Source organism: Chiloscyllium punctatum, chromosome 7, assembly GCF_047496795.1.
Source record: "Chiloscyllium punctatum isolate Juve2018m chromosome 7, sChiPun1.3, whole genome shotgun sequence".
Classification (NCBI taxonomy): domain Eukaryota; kingdom Metazoa; phylum Chordata; class Chondrichthyes; order Orectolobiformes; family Hemiscylliidae; genus Chiloscyllium; species Chiloscyllium punctatum.
This window is the reverse complement of record NC_092745.1, coordinates 85,612,650-85,630,029: the sequence shown is the minus strand read 5'-3', so window position 1 is coordinate 85,630,029 and position 17,380 is coordinate 85,612,650. Positions and strand designations below refer to the sequence as shown.

Here is a 17,380-nt window from a genome sequence, read left to right as displayed (position 1 = left end):
CAATCCTCCAGTCCTCTGGTACTAAACCTGTAGACAATGACGACTCAAATATCGAAGCTATCTCCTCCCTAGTTTCCTAGAGAATCCTCAGATAAATCCCATCTGGCCCAGGGGACTTGTCTACTTTCACTCCTTCTAGGATTGATAACACCTGTTCGTAACTAACCTCGATCCTTTCTAGTCTAATATCTCGTACCTCATTCTTCTCCTCTATAATATTCTCCTTTTCCTGAGTGAAAACTGATGAGAAATGTTCATTTAGCACCTCCCCGATTTCCACAGGGTCCAGACTCAACTTTCCACTTCTGTCTTTGACTGGCCCTATTCCTACTCTCGCCATCCTTTTATTCCTCACATATCGATAGAAAGCTTTAGGGTTCTCCTTTATTCTATTTGCTAAAGACTGCTCATATCCTCTCTTTGCTCTTCTTAACTCTCTCTTTAAATCCTTCCTAGATGATCTGTAACTCTCCATCCCCCCATCTGAACCATCTTGCCTCATCAATGCGTAAGCCTCCTTCTTCTGCTTAACAAGAGATGCAATTTCTGTAGTAAACCACGGTTCCCTTACCTTATCACTTCCTCTCTGCCTGACAGGGACATACCTATCAAGGACACGCTATATCTGTTCCTTAAACCAGCTCCACATTTCCATTGTCTGCATCCCCTGCATTTTGCGACCTCATTCTATGCATCCTAACTCTTGCCTAATCGTCTTATAATTGCCCTTGCCCCATCGATAACTCTTGACCTGTGGCATGCACATATCCCTTTCCATCGCTAAACTAAATGTAACTGAATCATGGTCACTCTCTCCATAGTGCTCACTTACAAGTCAAACACCTGGCCCGATTCATTATCTGGCATCAGATCTAGTGTGGCCTCCCCCCTCTTGTCAGCCTTTCGACACACTGTCAGGAAACCCTCCTGTACACATTGGACAAAAACTGATCTATCCAACGTACTAGAGTTACAGCATTTCCAGTCAATGTTGGAGAAGTTAAAGTCCCCCATAATGACCACCCTGTTCCTTTCACTTCTACCCAGAATAATTTTGCCAATCCCCTCTTCCACCTCTCAGGCACTTTGTGGAGGCCTATAAAAAACTCCGAGCAGTATGACCTCTCCTCTGCTGTTTCTAACCTCAGCCCACACTACCTCAGAAGACAAGTCCTTGTCAAAAGTTCTTTAAGCCACTGTTATACTATCCTTGACTAACAAGGCCACACCTCCCCCTCTTTAACTGCCTTGCCTATTCTTAATGTAAGATCTAAACCCTGGAACCTGCAACATTCATTCCTCACCCTGCTCTATCCATGTCTCTGAAATGGCCACAAAATCGAAGTCCCAGGTACCTATCCATACTGCAACCTCACTTACCTTATTTCGGATACTTCTGGCATTGAAGTAGACACACTTCAAACCGCTTGCTGTCTGCCAGCACATTCCGGTGACCATGAAATCCTACTCTCATCCTCCTGTGCACTGCAACTACACCTCAGGTTCCCATCCCCCTGCTGAGCTAGTTTAAACCCACCGGAGCAGCACCAGGAAATTTCCCACCCAGGATATTAGTACCCCTCTGGTTCAAGTGAAGACCATCCTGTTTGTACAGGTCCCACCTTCCCCAGAATGAGCCCAAATTATCCAAGCTTGACACCATCCAGTACAAAACAGCACACTATGTACCACTTAGTAGCAGTAGTGTGTACTGTCTACAACATGGACAGCACAAATTCACCTAAGATCCTTAGACAGCACTTTCTAAACCCATGATCCCCCACTTCCATCTAGAATGTCAAGGGCAGCATATAACTGGGTCATAACCAACACCACCACTTCACTTAGGGCATTGTGTCAACCTACAGCATGTGGACTGCAGAGATTCAGGAAGGTAACTGATCACCATCTTCTCAAGGCAACTGGGGACTGGCAATAAATGCTGCCCAGCCAGCAATGCCAAGTCCCATGAGTGAATAAAATAAAAAATCCACACATGATACTTTTACTAAGCATATCACCATCAGCAAAGATCTGTTCTGCAGTACTATCAACATGCAGTTTCTTGCTTATAATGAACATTGCTTGATACGTGGTCCAGAAGATATGTATACATTTATTTACAGTGTGCCATCTTAAATTTTATTAGAGGACAGGAAAAAAAGTCAATTATTCCACATACCTTTTTCCTACAATGCTGAGGCCAAGTCCCCTGCCAACTTTCTTCTGAAGATCTGCAATGAACACATCTAAATTCTCTTCATCCTTGTACTGTGCTTCATCTCTGAAAACAGTGAGTCGTACCTTTTGTGGTGTCTGTCTCAATGCTGTGATGGCTTCTTCATGAGTCGCGTTTCTTAAATCAATTCCATTTACCTAACAGTAAAAAAAATGGATTTCTCTAGACACTCCTCACAGATTGAGATTTAAATTATAAATCAAATATTCAAAGAGAGCTACTGGTGCATGACATTAAATATTGTATAATTACATAATTAGTTATGCTGTAAAGATCATATCTTTATATTTTTGTGCTTTTGTGGACAGAAATGAGAAAAATGGCTTTAAACCAGGGATCAATAAGTATGTCTACATGATTGTAAAGTATGGAATTTCATTTCTTCTGTGAACTCTTTATGTAACTGTGAATTCCGGCAATGTGCAGATGAACTGGAGCTAAGAGGTTGTAAATAAGTGAACTTTATTGGTGTGGATTACTAGCTAGTTATCAAAATCAAATGAGCTCTGCCTTCCAATAACTACATAGTTGGTTGTCATATAACTCAACAGTTTGGGCGATTGGCAAGACAGAGAGAAGCTACTTAGGCCAAAGAGGAACGAGCAAGTCTTCAGCCACCAAAAAAAACACTCAATTCCCTGCCGTAAGCTACCTTATCATTTCTTCAGCACTTGCTGCAAGTTATGACTCTATGGTGAATTGGATAAGACAGAAACTTGTCATAAGTGAACCAATCACTTTGTGTCTCTTGCAAGTGAGCAAAAGCTTTTGGAAGAAGTAAGTTCAAGCAGAAATCTTTAAATTGGTAAAGAACCAACTCAATGGATCTTGTTACAAACGGAGCTGCATCAGGACATTATTTAAATGGGCCACAACACACTGCAGCACCCAGGATTTAGGCAAAAGTGAGGACTGCAGATGCTGGAAACCAGAGTCGAGATTAGAGTAGTGCTGTCAAAGCACAGCAGGTCAGGCAGCACTCGAGGAGCAGGAAAATCGACGTTTCGGGCAAAAGCCCTTCTTCAGGAATGGACCCAGGAACTACCAGCAGCAGAAGGAAAGTACCTGTACAGTGTACTCAAGAAGAACGGGTACCTGATAAACACAGTCCGCCAATTCTTAAACAACAAACTCAAACAAGTAGACACAACATGCCCAGAAAGTCTAGCTACATTACTTTACATCAGAGACATCTCAGAGATGACTACCAGACTACCAGACTACTCTGACCCCTTGGCATCATGGTAGCTCACAAACTTATCAACACAATGAAACAACTATTGATGAACCAAAAGGACGCTATACCAACAACCAGCAACACAAATGTCATTTACAAGGACTGTAACAAACACTGCATCAGACAGGCTGGCAGAAAACTAGCCACCAGGATATATGGACACCATCTAGCCACCAAAAGACATGACCCACTATCACTAGTATCCTTACATACAGATGAGGAAGGACACCACTTCGACTGGGACAACACATCCATCCTAGGATAGACTAAAGAGACACACGCATGGGAATTCCGAGAGGCTTGGAATTCAAACCGGAATTCCATCAATAAAAACATTGATTTGGATCCCTTTTATCAACCTTTTAGAAAAAGAACCGGAAATGTTATCACCCACCTGAAGAGGTCAAGACACATAAATTGAAAGCAGGACAGAACACCAGTGCTTCACCAGAGGCTCACTCATCACTTTATCTAACATGGTGATGAAACGTCTGAAAACAAACCTGCCAGCTCAGCGAGCAAACTTTCAACTTAAATGTAGATGTAATCGGGGATAGTATATGTTCTCTGTGGCCAGGATCGAGAGTCATGAAGGCTATGTTACCTATGTGGGACCTGGCTTCAGGATACCTCATTTAGGCTGCAGAGGACTTGGAGTGGGAGGGGAAATATCCCAGGTAGGTACCAATGATATAAGAAGAAAGAAGAAAGATGTTCTGCTGAGGAACATGAGCAGCTGAAGGCTAAATTAAAAAGCTGAACCAAAAAGGTAATACTTTCCAGGTTACTAACCGAGCCATGAGCTAATGGGACAGGGTCAACAACATTAAGGACGCAAACATGTGGCTCAAAGATTAGTGTGGGAGGAACAGGTTCACATTCATGGGATATTAGCACCAGTACTGAGGAAGGAGGGAGCTGTTCTAATGAGATGGGCCCACCTGAATCATTTCGGGATCAAATTCTTGATGAATTGCATAATTAAAGCTGTGGATAATGCTTTAAACTAAATAGTGTGGGGTGGGTTCGATTGAATGGAAAATTGTAGAAAATGTTAAAGGAGGGGAGGTCTCAGCTGAGTTTATTGAAGTTCCCAGAACAAGTAATCGGACAGTAGCATAGAGGGTATGGAAAAGCTCACGAATCTAACTTCAGGCTCAAATGTGCAAAGGGGAACAATCAATGCAGGACTGAGGGTGTTGAACTGAAATGCATACAGTATATGAAACAAGATAAATGAGCTTGTGGCACAGATTGAAATTGGCGGGGCTGATTTTGTGGGCATCACAGAGATGAGGCTGCAAGGGGACCAGGGCTGGGAACTAAATATTCAAGTACACATGTCCTATCAAAAGGACAGACAGATGGGCAGAGGAGGTGGGATTGCTTTCTTAGTAAGAAATGACATGAAATCAACCGCAAGAAGTACTATACAGTCAGAAGGCGAAGGTCAGAACCTGAATGGGTAGAGTTGGGGAACTGCAAAGGAAAAACAAGCCTAATGGGTGTTATGTCCAGGCCTCTTAGGAGTAGTCAGGTAAAGAAAATAAATCAGCAGATAGAAAATACACTACTACAATAAGCAAGGGTGACTTCAATATGCAGATGAACTGGGAAAAAGGGTTGATAGGGGATCTCAAGGAAGGCAATTTGTGCAGTATCTATGAGACGGATTTCCAGCAAATTGTAATAGACCCTAGTGGGGAACAGGTAAATAGGCAGTCTTGATTAGCGAGCTTAACGTGAAGGAGCCCGAGGCTGCAGTGACCATAATATGACAAAATTGACCCTGCAGTTTGAGAGGGAGAAGCTAGAATCAGATGTAACGGCATTATAATTAGTAAAGGTAACTGCAAAGACATGAGGGAGGAGCTGGCCAGAGTTGATTGCAAGGGAAATCTAGCAGGGGAGATGGTGGTGCAGCAACAGCAGTTGCTTCTGGGGGTAATTCAGGAGGTACAGCAGAAATTCATCCCAAAGAAGAAAAATCATATTAAGGAGAGGATGAGGAAACAATAGCTGACAAGGGAAGTTAGGAACTACATAAATTCAAAAGAAAAAAATGATCATGTTATGAAGGTTAGTGGGAAGCCTGAGGATTGGGAAAACTTTAAAAACCAGGATAGGACAACTGGAAAAGCAATAATAGACAATAGGTGCAGGAGTAGGCCATTCTGCCCTTCGAGCCTGCACCACCATTCAATATGATCATGGCTGATCATCCTTAATCAGTATCCTGTTCCTGCCTTATCTCCATAACCCTTGATTCCACAATCCTTGAGAGCTCTATCCAACTCTTTCTTAAATGAATCCAGAGACTGGGCCTCCACTGCCCTCTGGAGCAGAGCATTCCACACAGCCACCACTCTCTGGGTGAAGAAGTTTCTCCTCATCTCTGTCCTAAATGGTCTACCCCTTTTTTTTAAGCTGAGTCCTCTGGTTTGGCACTCACCCATCAGCGGAAACATGTTTCCTGCCTCCAAAGTGTCCAATCCTTTAATAATCTTATATGTTGCAATCAGATCCCCTCTCAGTCTTCTAAACTCAAGGGTATACAAGCCCAGTCGCTCCAGTCTTTCAGTGTAAGGTAATCCCGCCATTCCAGGAATTGGCCTCGTGAACCTATGCTGCACTCCCTCAATAGCCAGAATGTCTTTCCTCAAATTTGGAGACCAGAACTGCACTACAGTCCTCCAGGTGTGGTCTCACCAGGGCCCTGTACAGCTGCAGAAGAACCTCTTTGCTTCTATACTCAATCCCTCTTGTTATGAAGGCCAGCATGCGATTAGCCTTCTTCACTACCTGCTGTACCTGCATGCTTACCTTCATTGACTGGTGTACAAGAACACCCAGCTCTCTCTGTACTGCCCCTTTACCTAAATTGATTCGATTTAGGTAGTAATCTGCCTTCCTGTTCTTGCCACCAAAGTGGATAACCATACATTTATCCACATTAAACTGCATCTGCCATGCATGTGACCACTCACCTAACTTGTCCAGGTCACCCTGTAGTCTCCTAACATCCTCATCACATTTCACCCTGCCACCCAGCTTAGTATCATCAGCAAATGTGCTAATGTTATAAGTGGGGGAGAAGGTGAAATATGCGAGTAAGTTAGCTAGTAATATTAAAAAAAAACTGCAAAAATTTTGTCATATCTAAATAGTAAGAGAGAGGCAAGACTGGACATTGGGTAGCTGGAAAATAAGTCTGAAGTAGTAGTTATGGGGAATAATGAAATGGCAGAGGAACTGAACAGGTACTTTGCATCAGTCTTCATGGTGAAAGACACCAGTCACATATCAGAACTTTAAGAGAGTCAGGGGACAGAAGTGAGTGTCATGATCATCACTAAGGAGAAAGTGCTAGGGAAGCTGAAAGGTCTGAAGGTAGGTAAATCACCTGGACTGGATGGACTACACTCTAGAGTTCTGAAGGAGATAGCTGAAGAGATTGTGGAGGAATTGATGGTGATCTTTCAGGAATTACTGGAGTCAGGGAAGGTATCAGAGGACTGAAAAATGGCTCATGTAACACCCCTGTTTAAGAAGGAAGGCAGTACACAGGAAATTACAGGCCAGTTAGCCTGATCTCTGTCATTGATAAAAGTTTAGAGCTCTTTGAAGAGGTTATGAGCAAGTTAGACAAAGGAAAGACAGTGGACATGATCTATTTGGATTTCCAGAAAGTCTTTGACAAGGAACCACATAGAAGGCTGCTATATAAGATAACAGCCCCTTGTGTTAGGGGCAAGGTACTGGCATGAATCGAGGATTGGCTGACTGCCAGAAGGCACAGAATATAGATAAGGATTTTTCACAGGATGGCAACTGGTAACGAGTCAACTTCTGCAGGGTTCAGTGTTTGGATCACAACTATTCACGTTATTCATTAACAATCTGGATGAAGGAACTGAGGACATTGTTGCTACGTTTGAAAATTACACAATGATAGGTGGAAGAACAGGTAGTGTTGAGGAAGTGTGGAGGCTGCAGAAGGACTTGTATAGGCTAGGAGGGTGGGAAAAGAAGTGACAGATGGAATACAATATGGGAAAGTATCAGGTTATACACTTTGGTGGAAAGAACAGAGGCATAGACTATCTTCTTAATGAAAAAGTAGCTTCAGAAATCTGAAGCTCAAATGGGCTGAGGAGTCATGCTTCAGGATTCCATTATGGTTAACATACGGGTTAACAGTTGGCAGTTAGTAAGGCAAATGCAATGTTAGCATTCACTTTGAGGAGGCTAGAATACAATAGGAGGGGTGTACTGCTGTTGGCTCTATAAGGGTCTAGTCAGACCACATTTGGAATACTGTAAGCAGTTTTGGGCCCATATCTAAGGAAGGATGTGCTGGCTTTGGAGGTTTACAAAAATGATCCTGGGAATGAAGGACTTGTCATATAAGGAGCAGGTCAGGACTCTGTACTCGATTGTATTTAGAAAGATGATGGAATGATCTCATTAAAACTCACAGAATACTGAGAGCCCTGGACAGGGTGGACATGAAGAAGATGTTTCCAATCGGAAGAAAGGCTAGGACCCAAGGACAGAGCCCCAGAGTGAAGGGCTGACATTTCAGCATTGAGATGAGGAGAATTTCTTCAACTGAAGGGTGGTTAATCTGTGGAACTCATTGCTGGAGAGGGCTGAGGAAGCCAAGATGTAAATAGTTTCTTAATTAGTATGAGGATCAAAGGTTGTGGGGAGAAGATAGGAAAATCAGGGTGAAAAATGTATTAGCCATCAGAAGCATGGATCATCTGTAACAGACATCTGAAATCCCTTGGAGAGTTAGCACCAGCGCTGCCATCACAAAATCCTACAAATCCTGGCAAAATAGCCATTCCAAAGTGAGTGCCCTCTCCCAGGCTAATATTGAGGTACCGTTCACACACAACCAACTATAACAGATGGGCCATGTTGTCCACATGCCCAACACAAGACTCCCTGAATAAATGTTCTAACTGAGCTCCACAATGGTTAATGATCACCAGGAGGGCAGAGGGGACTCTACAAGGACACCCAGAAAGAGTAATACAGCATCCCATCAACACCTGGTTATCACTTGCCCTAGAACATATGAAGTGGAGAAGAAGCATTTGTAAAAGCACCAACCACTATGAATGACACCTAGTGAAGGACATGGAGGCCAAGCATAAGGAGCAGAAGGGGTGCTCTGAATCCAGGGTATCCCACCACCCACCTCAGCAAACACCAGCTGCCCTGCCTGTGGCAGAGTCTGCAGCTCCAGGATTGGACTATTCAGCGATCGTAGAAACCACCACCCCTCACTCCAAATCCTCAGGCTCCCATCATGACTGGAAGCAAGTCATCTTTGACCACGCGGGACTGTCATAGAAGAGAAAACGACACACCAATATACCTGTAGAGGGACTCTAGAGGAGAAAAATGTTTTAACAGCACACACTGTTCTGACTCTGAATGTTAATTACTGAATCTTAAATTAAGGGGTAGTAATTTTTGGAGGATTGCCTTTTAACAAAACTAAAATGGGAAAGTATTTTTATGGCCTTTGTACTGCTGACATTGTGAATGTACACAAGCAAGATACATACTTTATTATTACATAGTTAGATTATACTAGGTTAGGTCAAACTGAGGGTAAATAGGAGAATTGTACAGTATTTCACACACTTTCTTTAAATCTCCTTGTATGTGCTGTTCAATTCACTGATGTCTCTTTTCTATCTGCTAATATTGTATTGTGACTGATCGAAAGAGCTTTACTGGCTCTGGTTTGATAACTTTCTGATTTTTCATCTGTCCATTGAGAAAATGTCTCAGCTTTACAGCATGCTTCATTCTATGTGCGACTGACTTTAGAACTCCTGATAGGAGATCCTTAGTAAAAATCACTACATTCAGTGCTTTCCATGAAACCAATACATATCTATTTTGACTCAATAACTTAAAAGTGCAAGTATGAAGTTGGGTATTGTATACTATCGTCAAAATAAGAACTGAACTTCAATCTTTCCGGTTGGCCAAATTTAAACCGAAGTGTTATATGTCACTTGAGGGTCCATCTTTTAAACACAATTAAAAATACACTGCTTCATAGCTGTTCTTTTGCACTTTATTCAGTAATAACACTCGTCTAAAAAATTGAATTTTCAGTTTTGAGACTTCTTTTAATACAATAGTTTGGTGGGTTTTATGGTAAATTGACCGGTGACCAAATATCCTTAAAATAGCTGCATACACCTCAACAGGATTCCAATAGATGGCACACTTGACCATCAAAATTTAGTAATGCCAGTTTCTGGGAACCCAATACTTGTGATAGTTGTCAGACATGAAGAACATATTTTCTGCTTTCAAAATTGATGTCCTCATCAAAACAATATATGTAAATTTCTCCTCTGGAATCACAATACAGAATAGAATAATTATCCAGAAGATTAATCACTCAAAGCAAATCTGAAACCCTTTAATTTTGTAAATGAACTCTACCTGTACCAAAAAGGTTAAAACAGCATGTGAAGCAAAATTCAACTGTGGCATATTTACTTTCTCAGATCCTAGCTCCTGGAACAAACTGCAGCATAATTTTCAATGTAACAACAGCAATAGATAGAGCCATATTGAACCAGCTTTTATTGAAGAAATAGCTACACAAGTAACTTATAGACTAGTTTTATGCCAGATCTTACCCACATAACTTTCTGCAGTATTTGTTTTGCACAGGATTTACATTTGACAAATCACGATCTAGCTCACTAAATAGCTCTGCCACATAAAACAAATATCAGAGAGCTTGAGTTTTATTGAGTTATATTATTTCTGAATGTTTGGAAATTCATGTCCAAATGTTTAGACACAGCAAATGATGAAGTCATTCTTTTTGATTTCTATTCAGTCCTCTTCTGATGGAGGACAACATCAAAAACAGAAATTTCTGGCAAAACTCAGCAGGTCTGCTGGCATCTGTGGGAAAAAATCAGTTAACATTTCAAATCCACTGATTCTTCATCAGAAATTGATCAATACTTGACAAACTTGAGATGTTAACTGTGTTCTCCCCACCAACCTGCAGAGTTTTGCAAACAATTTCTGTTTTTGTTTCAGATCTCCAGCATCCATAGTTCTTTATTTTATTTTATGTTACCACATCTGTCTCCCAGCTATAGCTGGATACATTTTCTGTCCTCAGTCTCTACCTGTAGAGGTGCAGATAATTCCACTGGAATTCTGCACCCTCTCAATTGTCCAACATTTTGCTCCCTAACCTTTCTGGATTTCTAGGTTTCACCCGGTTTCTTATTGCGCTTAATTTTGCTAGACCCTTTCCTGAGTAGTAACTCTACTTTATGCTGTTGTCACTCTTTGGTCTCAAATTATTCTCTCCGTTTCCCCCTTCTCCCCACTCATAACCTCTAACCATGTTGTCACATTTCCATTCACCCAGACCTCTGTTAATCCTGCATTCCACCACCATTCCCCAGCATAGCCTTACATTTGAACTTCCTTTGCTATTCTCCCTCATTCCTCACTTTCCTTTTTCTCATTTTACATTCAGATTCTAGTTTCTCTAGCCTCTAACATTATCGGCCTTCCTTGGCCTTGGTTCAATTAACTGCTACCCCTTACACCACAGTACCTTGCTCCATGACGTTTAACATGTGATATCTTATTGTTTCTTGTACATCAGAGTTGCAAATAAATACCCATTGTCAGAATCAGAAAAAAACTATGAGGAAATGGTTTTCTCTTACAACTTTTATATACTATTTTAAAGAGAATAACAAAGACAGTTAACTTGTAAGTGTGGCAAGGAAACCTTAGATGGATTGTCAGTCACAGTTCTAGTGCCACATTTTTACATTTCACCTCCTAACTCATGCAATTTCTACACAGTATACTTATATGTGATTGACAGAAAGTCCAAAAATATAGACATGCCAAGTAACAAATTAATAATAAGTCAAAGGAAGTAAACGCAAGGTGCAGAGGAGGAAACAATCAAGAATTGTTGTAAGTACGTGTAAGAATTGATGTTGATACTTTTTCTCCAAATTGGAGAAAGTGTCATTGATTACTTGAGAAAATCAAAAGAAACAGGGTGCTGAGAATATTTATTTGATTAGTACTAGGGATCAGGGACTTTAATAATGGAGAGAGGCTGGAGACATTGGAATTGTTTTCTTCAGGGTGGAGAAGATTGAGGTGAAATTTAATGGAAGCAGTCAAAAGGACTAAACAGGGAGAATTGTTTCCACGAGCAGGGTGGTCAATACATGAAGGATTTAATGCAACTGGCAAAATTGGCAGCTAGGAGAAGAGGATTTTCTTTTCATGCAACACATTATAATGACCTTGAATGTATTGACTGAAAAGGTGGAAGGAGTTCAATAGTAATGTTGAAGAGGGATTTGGATAAATAATTGATGGGATTAAATGTGCAAGGCTACGTGGAAACAGTAGATCAGTGGGAATAAATGTAAATCTATTCCTAAGTGATGAAACGTGCCATTGGTTGCACTATATTTGCCTGGTTTCATTCTTATCTTTCTAATTCTAGTCACAGCTACTTGAAATGGTTTCTCCTCTGGTTCCTACACTGCTACCTGTAGTGTCCCCTTGAAGATTTCATTTTGGCCTCTTCTATTTTCTATTTGCATGCTGCCCCTCAGCAACAACATCCTTAAGCATGACTTTCCCCTGTATGCTGATGATAACTAGTACAATTACAGTGTTATTGCATTTGATTGCTCCATCACGTCTAGCTTGTCAGACTGCTTCCAGTACTGAATAGAATGAACAGAAATATTGGGAAGACTGAAGGCACGGTCTTTGGTTCTTATAACAAATTCCAAAACAAGACAGTTAATGAAGGAGAGAAATTTGAGGAAAAAGTAATTAATTAATTTTAGGCCAACCTATTAGAAAAGCTAATTTTATTCCCAATATTAAACTCCTTGTTATAAATGGAACATTTAACATGCAAATAAAATCCTGCACTTTTTTTTAAAAGAAAGAACAATTAAACAGAAGTCAAACCCCTTCAGGTGCCAAGCAATTGCATGTACAGGCACAGATACAGCTTTTGGTATTCCTATTTTTCTATGACTGATGCCAGAGAATGACTTGTCTAACTGGCTCCTTTGTGGGCACTTCAGTGTTTACAGATGATTGAACAGAACAGATGGATGGATTCTGACATTTCCATTTAAAAAAAGGACAAGTTTCAGATAATAATGAGCTACTTGTTAAACCTATTCACAACCTGATTAACTTTTCTTAAAATAACTGATTTAGCAGGAACTGGGCAGATTTACAAACACACATCACAATGCTGGCATGCCAAGTGATGCTAACAGTTTGAACAAGAACACAGAGTTCAGTAACAAAGGCCCATTTTATATTCTCTAACCATCATTCATATTCCATTCGAAATATGAAAAACCTGTTGAGTCTGACAGCCCCTTCTCTTCATGCATTATTTTCTTTCCAACATCTTTCACCGTAACATGTGGATTGTTTTTTCAAAAGCTGTAACTGGAGTATTGTTTTGTTTAATAACAAAGAACAGCTCATATAAACACATACTTAGTGCGAGATAGTTCATATGGAACACAGACACTGACACATCGACCTTTTGGGTCAAATGGTCTGTTTGTCTGCTGTAAATTTTCTGCATTACTTTTCAAGGTATGCAAGGTGGAAGAATTGTTTTCAGTGAAAATCATTGGCAGCAAAACCTCAGAAATTTAACCCTGGTGTTTGTTAGGACAATTACCCGGTGCACCAACAGGCAAGTTAGTAGTTTCTTGTGGCCCCAAGAAGACTCCAACAATATATACAAACTCTGATATTCCAACTGTTTTCCTTCTTAACACAGCAGCATCAGTTATGCAGCTGTAACCCAACTGACTGTACTTGCAATCAAGTATTTTTAATTAATCTACTATAATCATGATTCCTAACATTAGTAAAAGTTGGATTTTTATATTGATTCCAACTGTGCAGTCATAATATCATCACCCAACCCCATATTCTCTACAAGAGCACTACTCAGTCATTTATTATTCTAATAAAATAATTTATCAGGACCTTTCAAGGAAAACATAATCAGTCTTTTACTGTACCAGAAGTTTAAATGTCTTTGATGCCTTCTAAACAAGGGAACAGTCATTTTACTTAAGATGAAAGGAAACTCTACAGTTAAATCACCTTGAACACAATAACATGTCTACAAAGCCAAAAGGGAGTTCAGCGGATGGATATGTTCTGGAAAGATTTTAAAAAATGATGATTCAAAGTACTTAATTCTAAACTGATTGTTGCTCTGACATGTATGGAAGAAAGTTGTGAACAAATTGGGATCTATAAAGAGTTCAGCTATCCCAGATTACAGACATATACTAACCTCAATAGGGTTACAAATTGACATTTAATAACCACAAGATTGACTATAATTATTGCTGCACCATCTATTAAGTAATTTATTTAAACATAAAATATATTAAGAGTTGAAAAATTGTCTTTCAAATTTAAGAACAATGTTCAGGACTGGGTCAGTGCAGCTTGGTCTAGAATTTGAAAAATAGCACACACTAACCATTCTTGGCAACGTCAAAAACTTGTTATCATCCCAATTCAAACCAAAATAATGATGTATGTTGATGAGTGGCTTACATCAAATTTCTCAAACAGTTGTTGACTATTAGGACACAATTTCAGCAGCTAAATGCAAACATAAAATTACACCCATTCTGATATATTTTTCTAATCGACCTGTTCAAAGACTTATTAAACACTTTTGGATGCAGCCTTGTGGCCCAGAAGAAGGGACATTACCACCATCTTCCTATGTGGATATTTTGATTGTTACATATCAACAATTCAAAGATGTGCAGGTCAGATGAATTGGCCATGCTAAATTGCCCATACTGTTAACGTGCATTAGTCAGGTGTAAATATAGGGTAGGGGAATGGGTCTGGGTGGGTTAGTCTTTGGGCCAAATGGCCTGTTTCCATACCATAGGGAATCTAATATAAAAAAAATTGTGCAACAAAAATGAGACTGACTTGATTGATTTGAAAGTTTTTCTTTTGAGGAGATCCAATTGATGTCAAAATGTTTTTGACAATTGAGCAAGCTCATAAGACAATTTATTCAATGTAATAATTTAGTTCAAGTATTGCAGTAAGAACTAATTATTTGGAAGATTTTCACCCAAAGCATAAAAGATTTTTGAAATTAGGAAGTGGGGGAAGTTCAATAAATTAATCAGTGTGAAAAGATGTGTGAAGTAAATGGATGTGCTCTTGTTGACAAAACGGAATTGAGTGAAAGAGTGAAGTAAGATCCAGCTACAAGAAATGAATTAGCATTTTTGAAGTAATTGCCAATGACTGCAATGCTTTGTCATTATCCATTGCATGTCCAAAATCTGCAATGATATACAGTGCTCCTGTTACACATACCTCCAAGACTTGGTCCCCAGCCCAAAGCCTGTTGTCTTTAGCAGCTGCACCCTCTTCATATACTTCATGAATAACTATTGCATCCTGAAATAAAACCATAATTATCAATTAGCATGACCAACATTTGTACACATCTGAAAGCTGCTTTCCTAATCAGTTTCAATAAATCCCAGTGGTATTCATTAAATATTCAATTGTTCCTTGAAGAAATAAATAAGAAGAAGCAGCAATGAAAGTGCAAAGTCTAAAACTCTTCTGCAGATTGATACTAGAACTAGCAGTTTTTATAAGTACACTGGTTCAGAACTTGATATCTATTGCTCGAAGCACAAGAATAATGACTGGACTTTTTTTTTCAAATCCTGTTTATGCATCTGTACAGAACCTTCCTCAATAAAACTTTTCTCTCACCTACTGTTAATGCACTCACAACAGCCCAAACAGCATTGTGATTTTATGTGGTAGCAACTTGAAAGCCCTTCAGTCCTCTTATGAAAGCAAAATACTTTAGGTGCTGGAATGCTTCAGATGAATAGCTATCTGAGACATTAACTTTGTTTCCCTCTCCACAGATGCTGGTTAATTTGCTGGGGACTAACAGCAGTTTCAGTTTTCCCTTCATCAGTTTTTCGATTTCATTCACATTTGTCGCTTTTTGACATCACAATTTGGAAATGTAGGATACCCAAGGTAGAAGCTGCCAAGCCATTCTTCAGGATATTTGGGGTCAGTTTCTAGGATGAGTTGCACTCTGTCCTAAGACATCAGCAGTTTACCATGGGACAGGTGGCATATTATATTGGTTTGCCATATTTATGTCAGCAGTTCTTAGAACTTAAAAAGAAGCTGAAACTGATGCAATTCAGTAGAGCAAAACTCATGTTCCTTCGAAAGGTCTGGGAGCATTTTCTCTCGCACTGGTTAACACTCCCAAAAATCAGTGGAAATAAAGAGTCGCCGCCTCATGGGAAGGAGACATATTGCCCTCAGAATGACAGCGCATCTGCTGTTTCACCAAGCCCACAAGCAATGCTGGCCATAGTGCCAGAAAGCCAGATGGAGACAGACCCCCTGGCAGCAACTGACTTCCTACTTTATCACTGTCCAAGGCCCCATACATTGCTTGCAAGCACATACATCTGTGTTTAGACAATGTTTACTTTGAAATTTGAAAGTGGGAATTCAAGTAACAGATCAGCAATTGGAGTGTATTGACAGACTATACTATCGAGGGACATTTCCTGTCCTGCAAGACCCAGGTGATGCAATAGAATACAATACTAGCTTCGTCTTTACAGATCATATATTGGCTGCTATCATTAGAATTCAGAATTTCTACCTTTACGTAATGTCAGTATTAAACTAAACATTTTTCAAACTACTGCTCTGCAACTTCCCACAGTTGCCTGTAACTAAGAGACTTTGCAAACTACACATCAATAACCTGATCATTTCCAGAATTACAACAATGTGACATGCCACTTTTACAAATTATTCTCCAGTTTCTTCTCCTTTATGCCCCTTCCTCTCGTTAATGCATTAACTGGTGTTTCATATGATAGGTGCCAGTGACCCACCAGTACTTTTCCCAATTGATCCTTGTTTGTATGTCAGTGGTGAGGAAGTGTCACTGAGAATCTTATCCAATTTCTCACTAACCCATTTGGTCTTGATTGATAACAATGATCTTTAATGAGCAAGATCCAGCAACACTGAAGGCACATCAATACAATTCCAAGGAGGATGGTGTGTGGCTTGGAGAAGAAAATGCAGCTGGTGGTGCCCCCCCCCCCGCCCCATTCATTTGCTGTTATTGTCTTTCCACATGGCAAAGGTCATGGGTTTGGAAGATGTTGTCAAAGCATCCCTGATGTGCTGATGCATTGTATCTTGGAGATGGTTCACACTGATACACTGTGTGCTGATGGAAAAGGGAGTTTGAGAGTCTTGATGGGATCAAAAAAAGCAATTAAGTGGGTTGCTTTGTCCTGTATGGTGTCAAGCTTTTTGAGTTGTAGGACTGTGGTCATCCATGTGACGAGTATTCCATTACATTTCTGACTTGTGCATTATTGATAGTGGACACAAATTTGGGGCAACACGGTGGCAAAGTGGCTAGCACTGCTGCCTCACAGCACCAGAAACCTGGGCCCAATTCCAGCCTTGCGTGTCTGTCTGTGTGGAGTTTGCACATTCTCCCCATGTTTGTGTGGGTTTCCTTCCACAGTCCAAAGATGTGCAGGTTAGGTGGACAAAATTCCCCATAGGGTCTAAGGATGTACAGGCTAGGTGGATTACTCATGGGAAATGCAGGGTTATAGGGATAGGATGGAGTGGTGGGTCTGGGTGGGATGCTCTTCGGAGGGTCAGTATGAACTCAATGGGCTGAATGGCCTGCTTCCATACTGTAGGATTTCTATGATACTATGAAATTAGGGAGTTGCGAC

General features: G+C 40.4%; 1 protein-coding gene across 5 annotated transcripts in view; it reads right to left on the bottom strand.

Moving 5' to 3' along the window:
* patj (PATJ crumbs cell polarity complex component) overlaps positions 1-17,380 on the bottom strand; it is a 390,366-nt gene that overhangs the window by 51,268 nt on the left and 321,718 nt on the right. For all 5 annotated transcript variants that reach the window (XM_072574241.1, XM_072574240.1, XM_072574242.1 and 2 more), the window contains 2 exons: positions 14,934-15,017; positions 2,183-2,376 (listed from right to left, as the gene is read on the bottom strand). In XM_072574241.1, the coding sequence (XP_072430342.1) occupies positions 2,183-2,376; positions 14,934-15,017 (278 nt within the window). The remainder of the gene's footprint in view (positions 1-2,182; positions 2,377-14,933; positions 15,018-17,380) is intronic.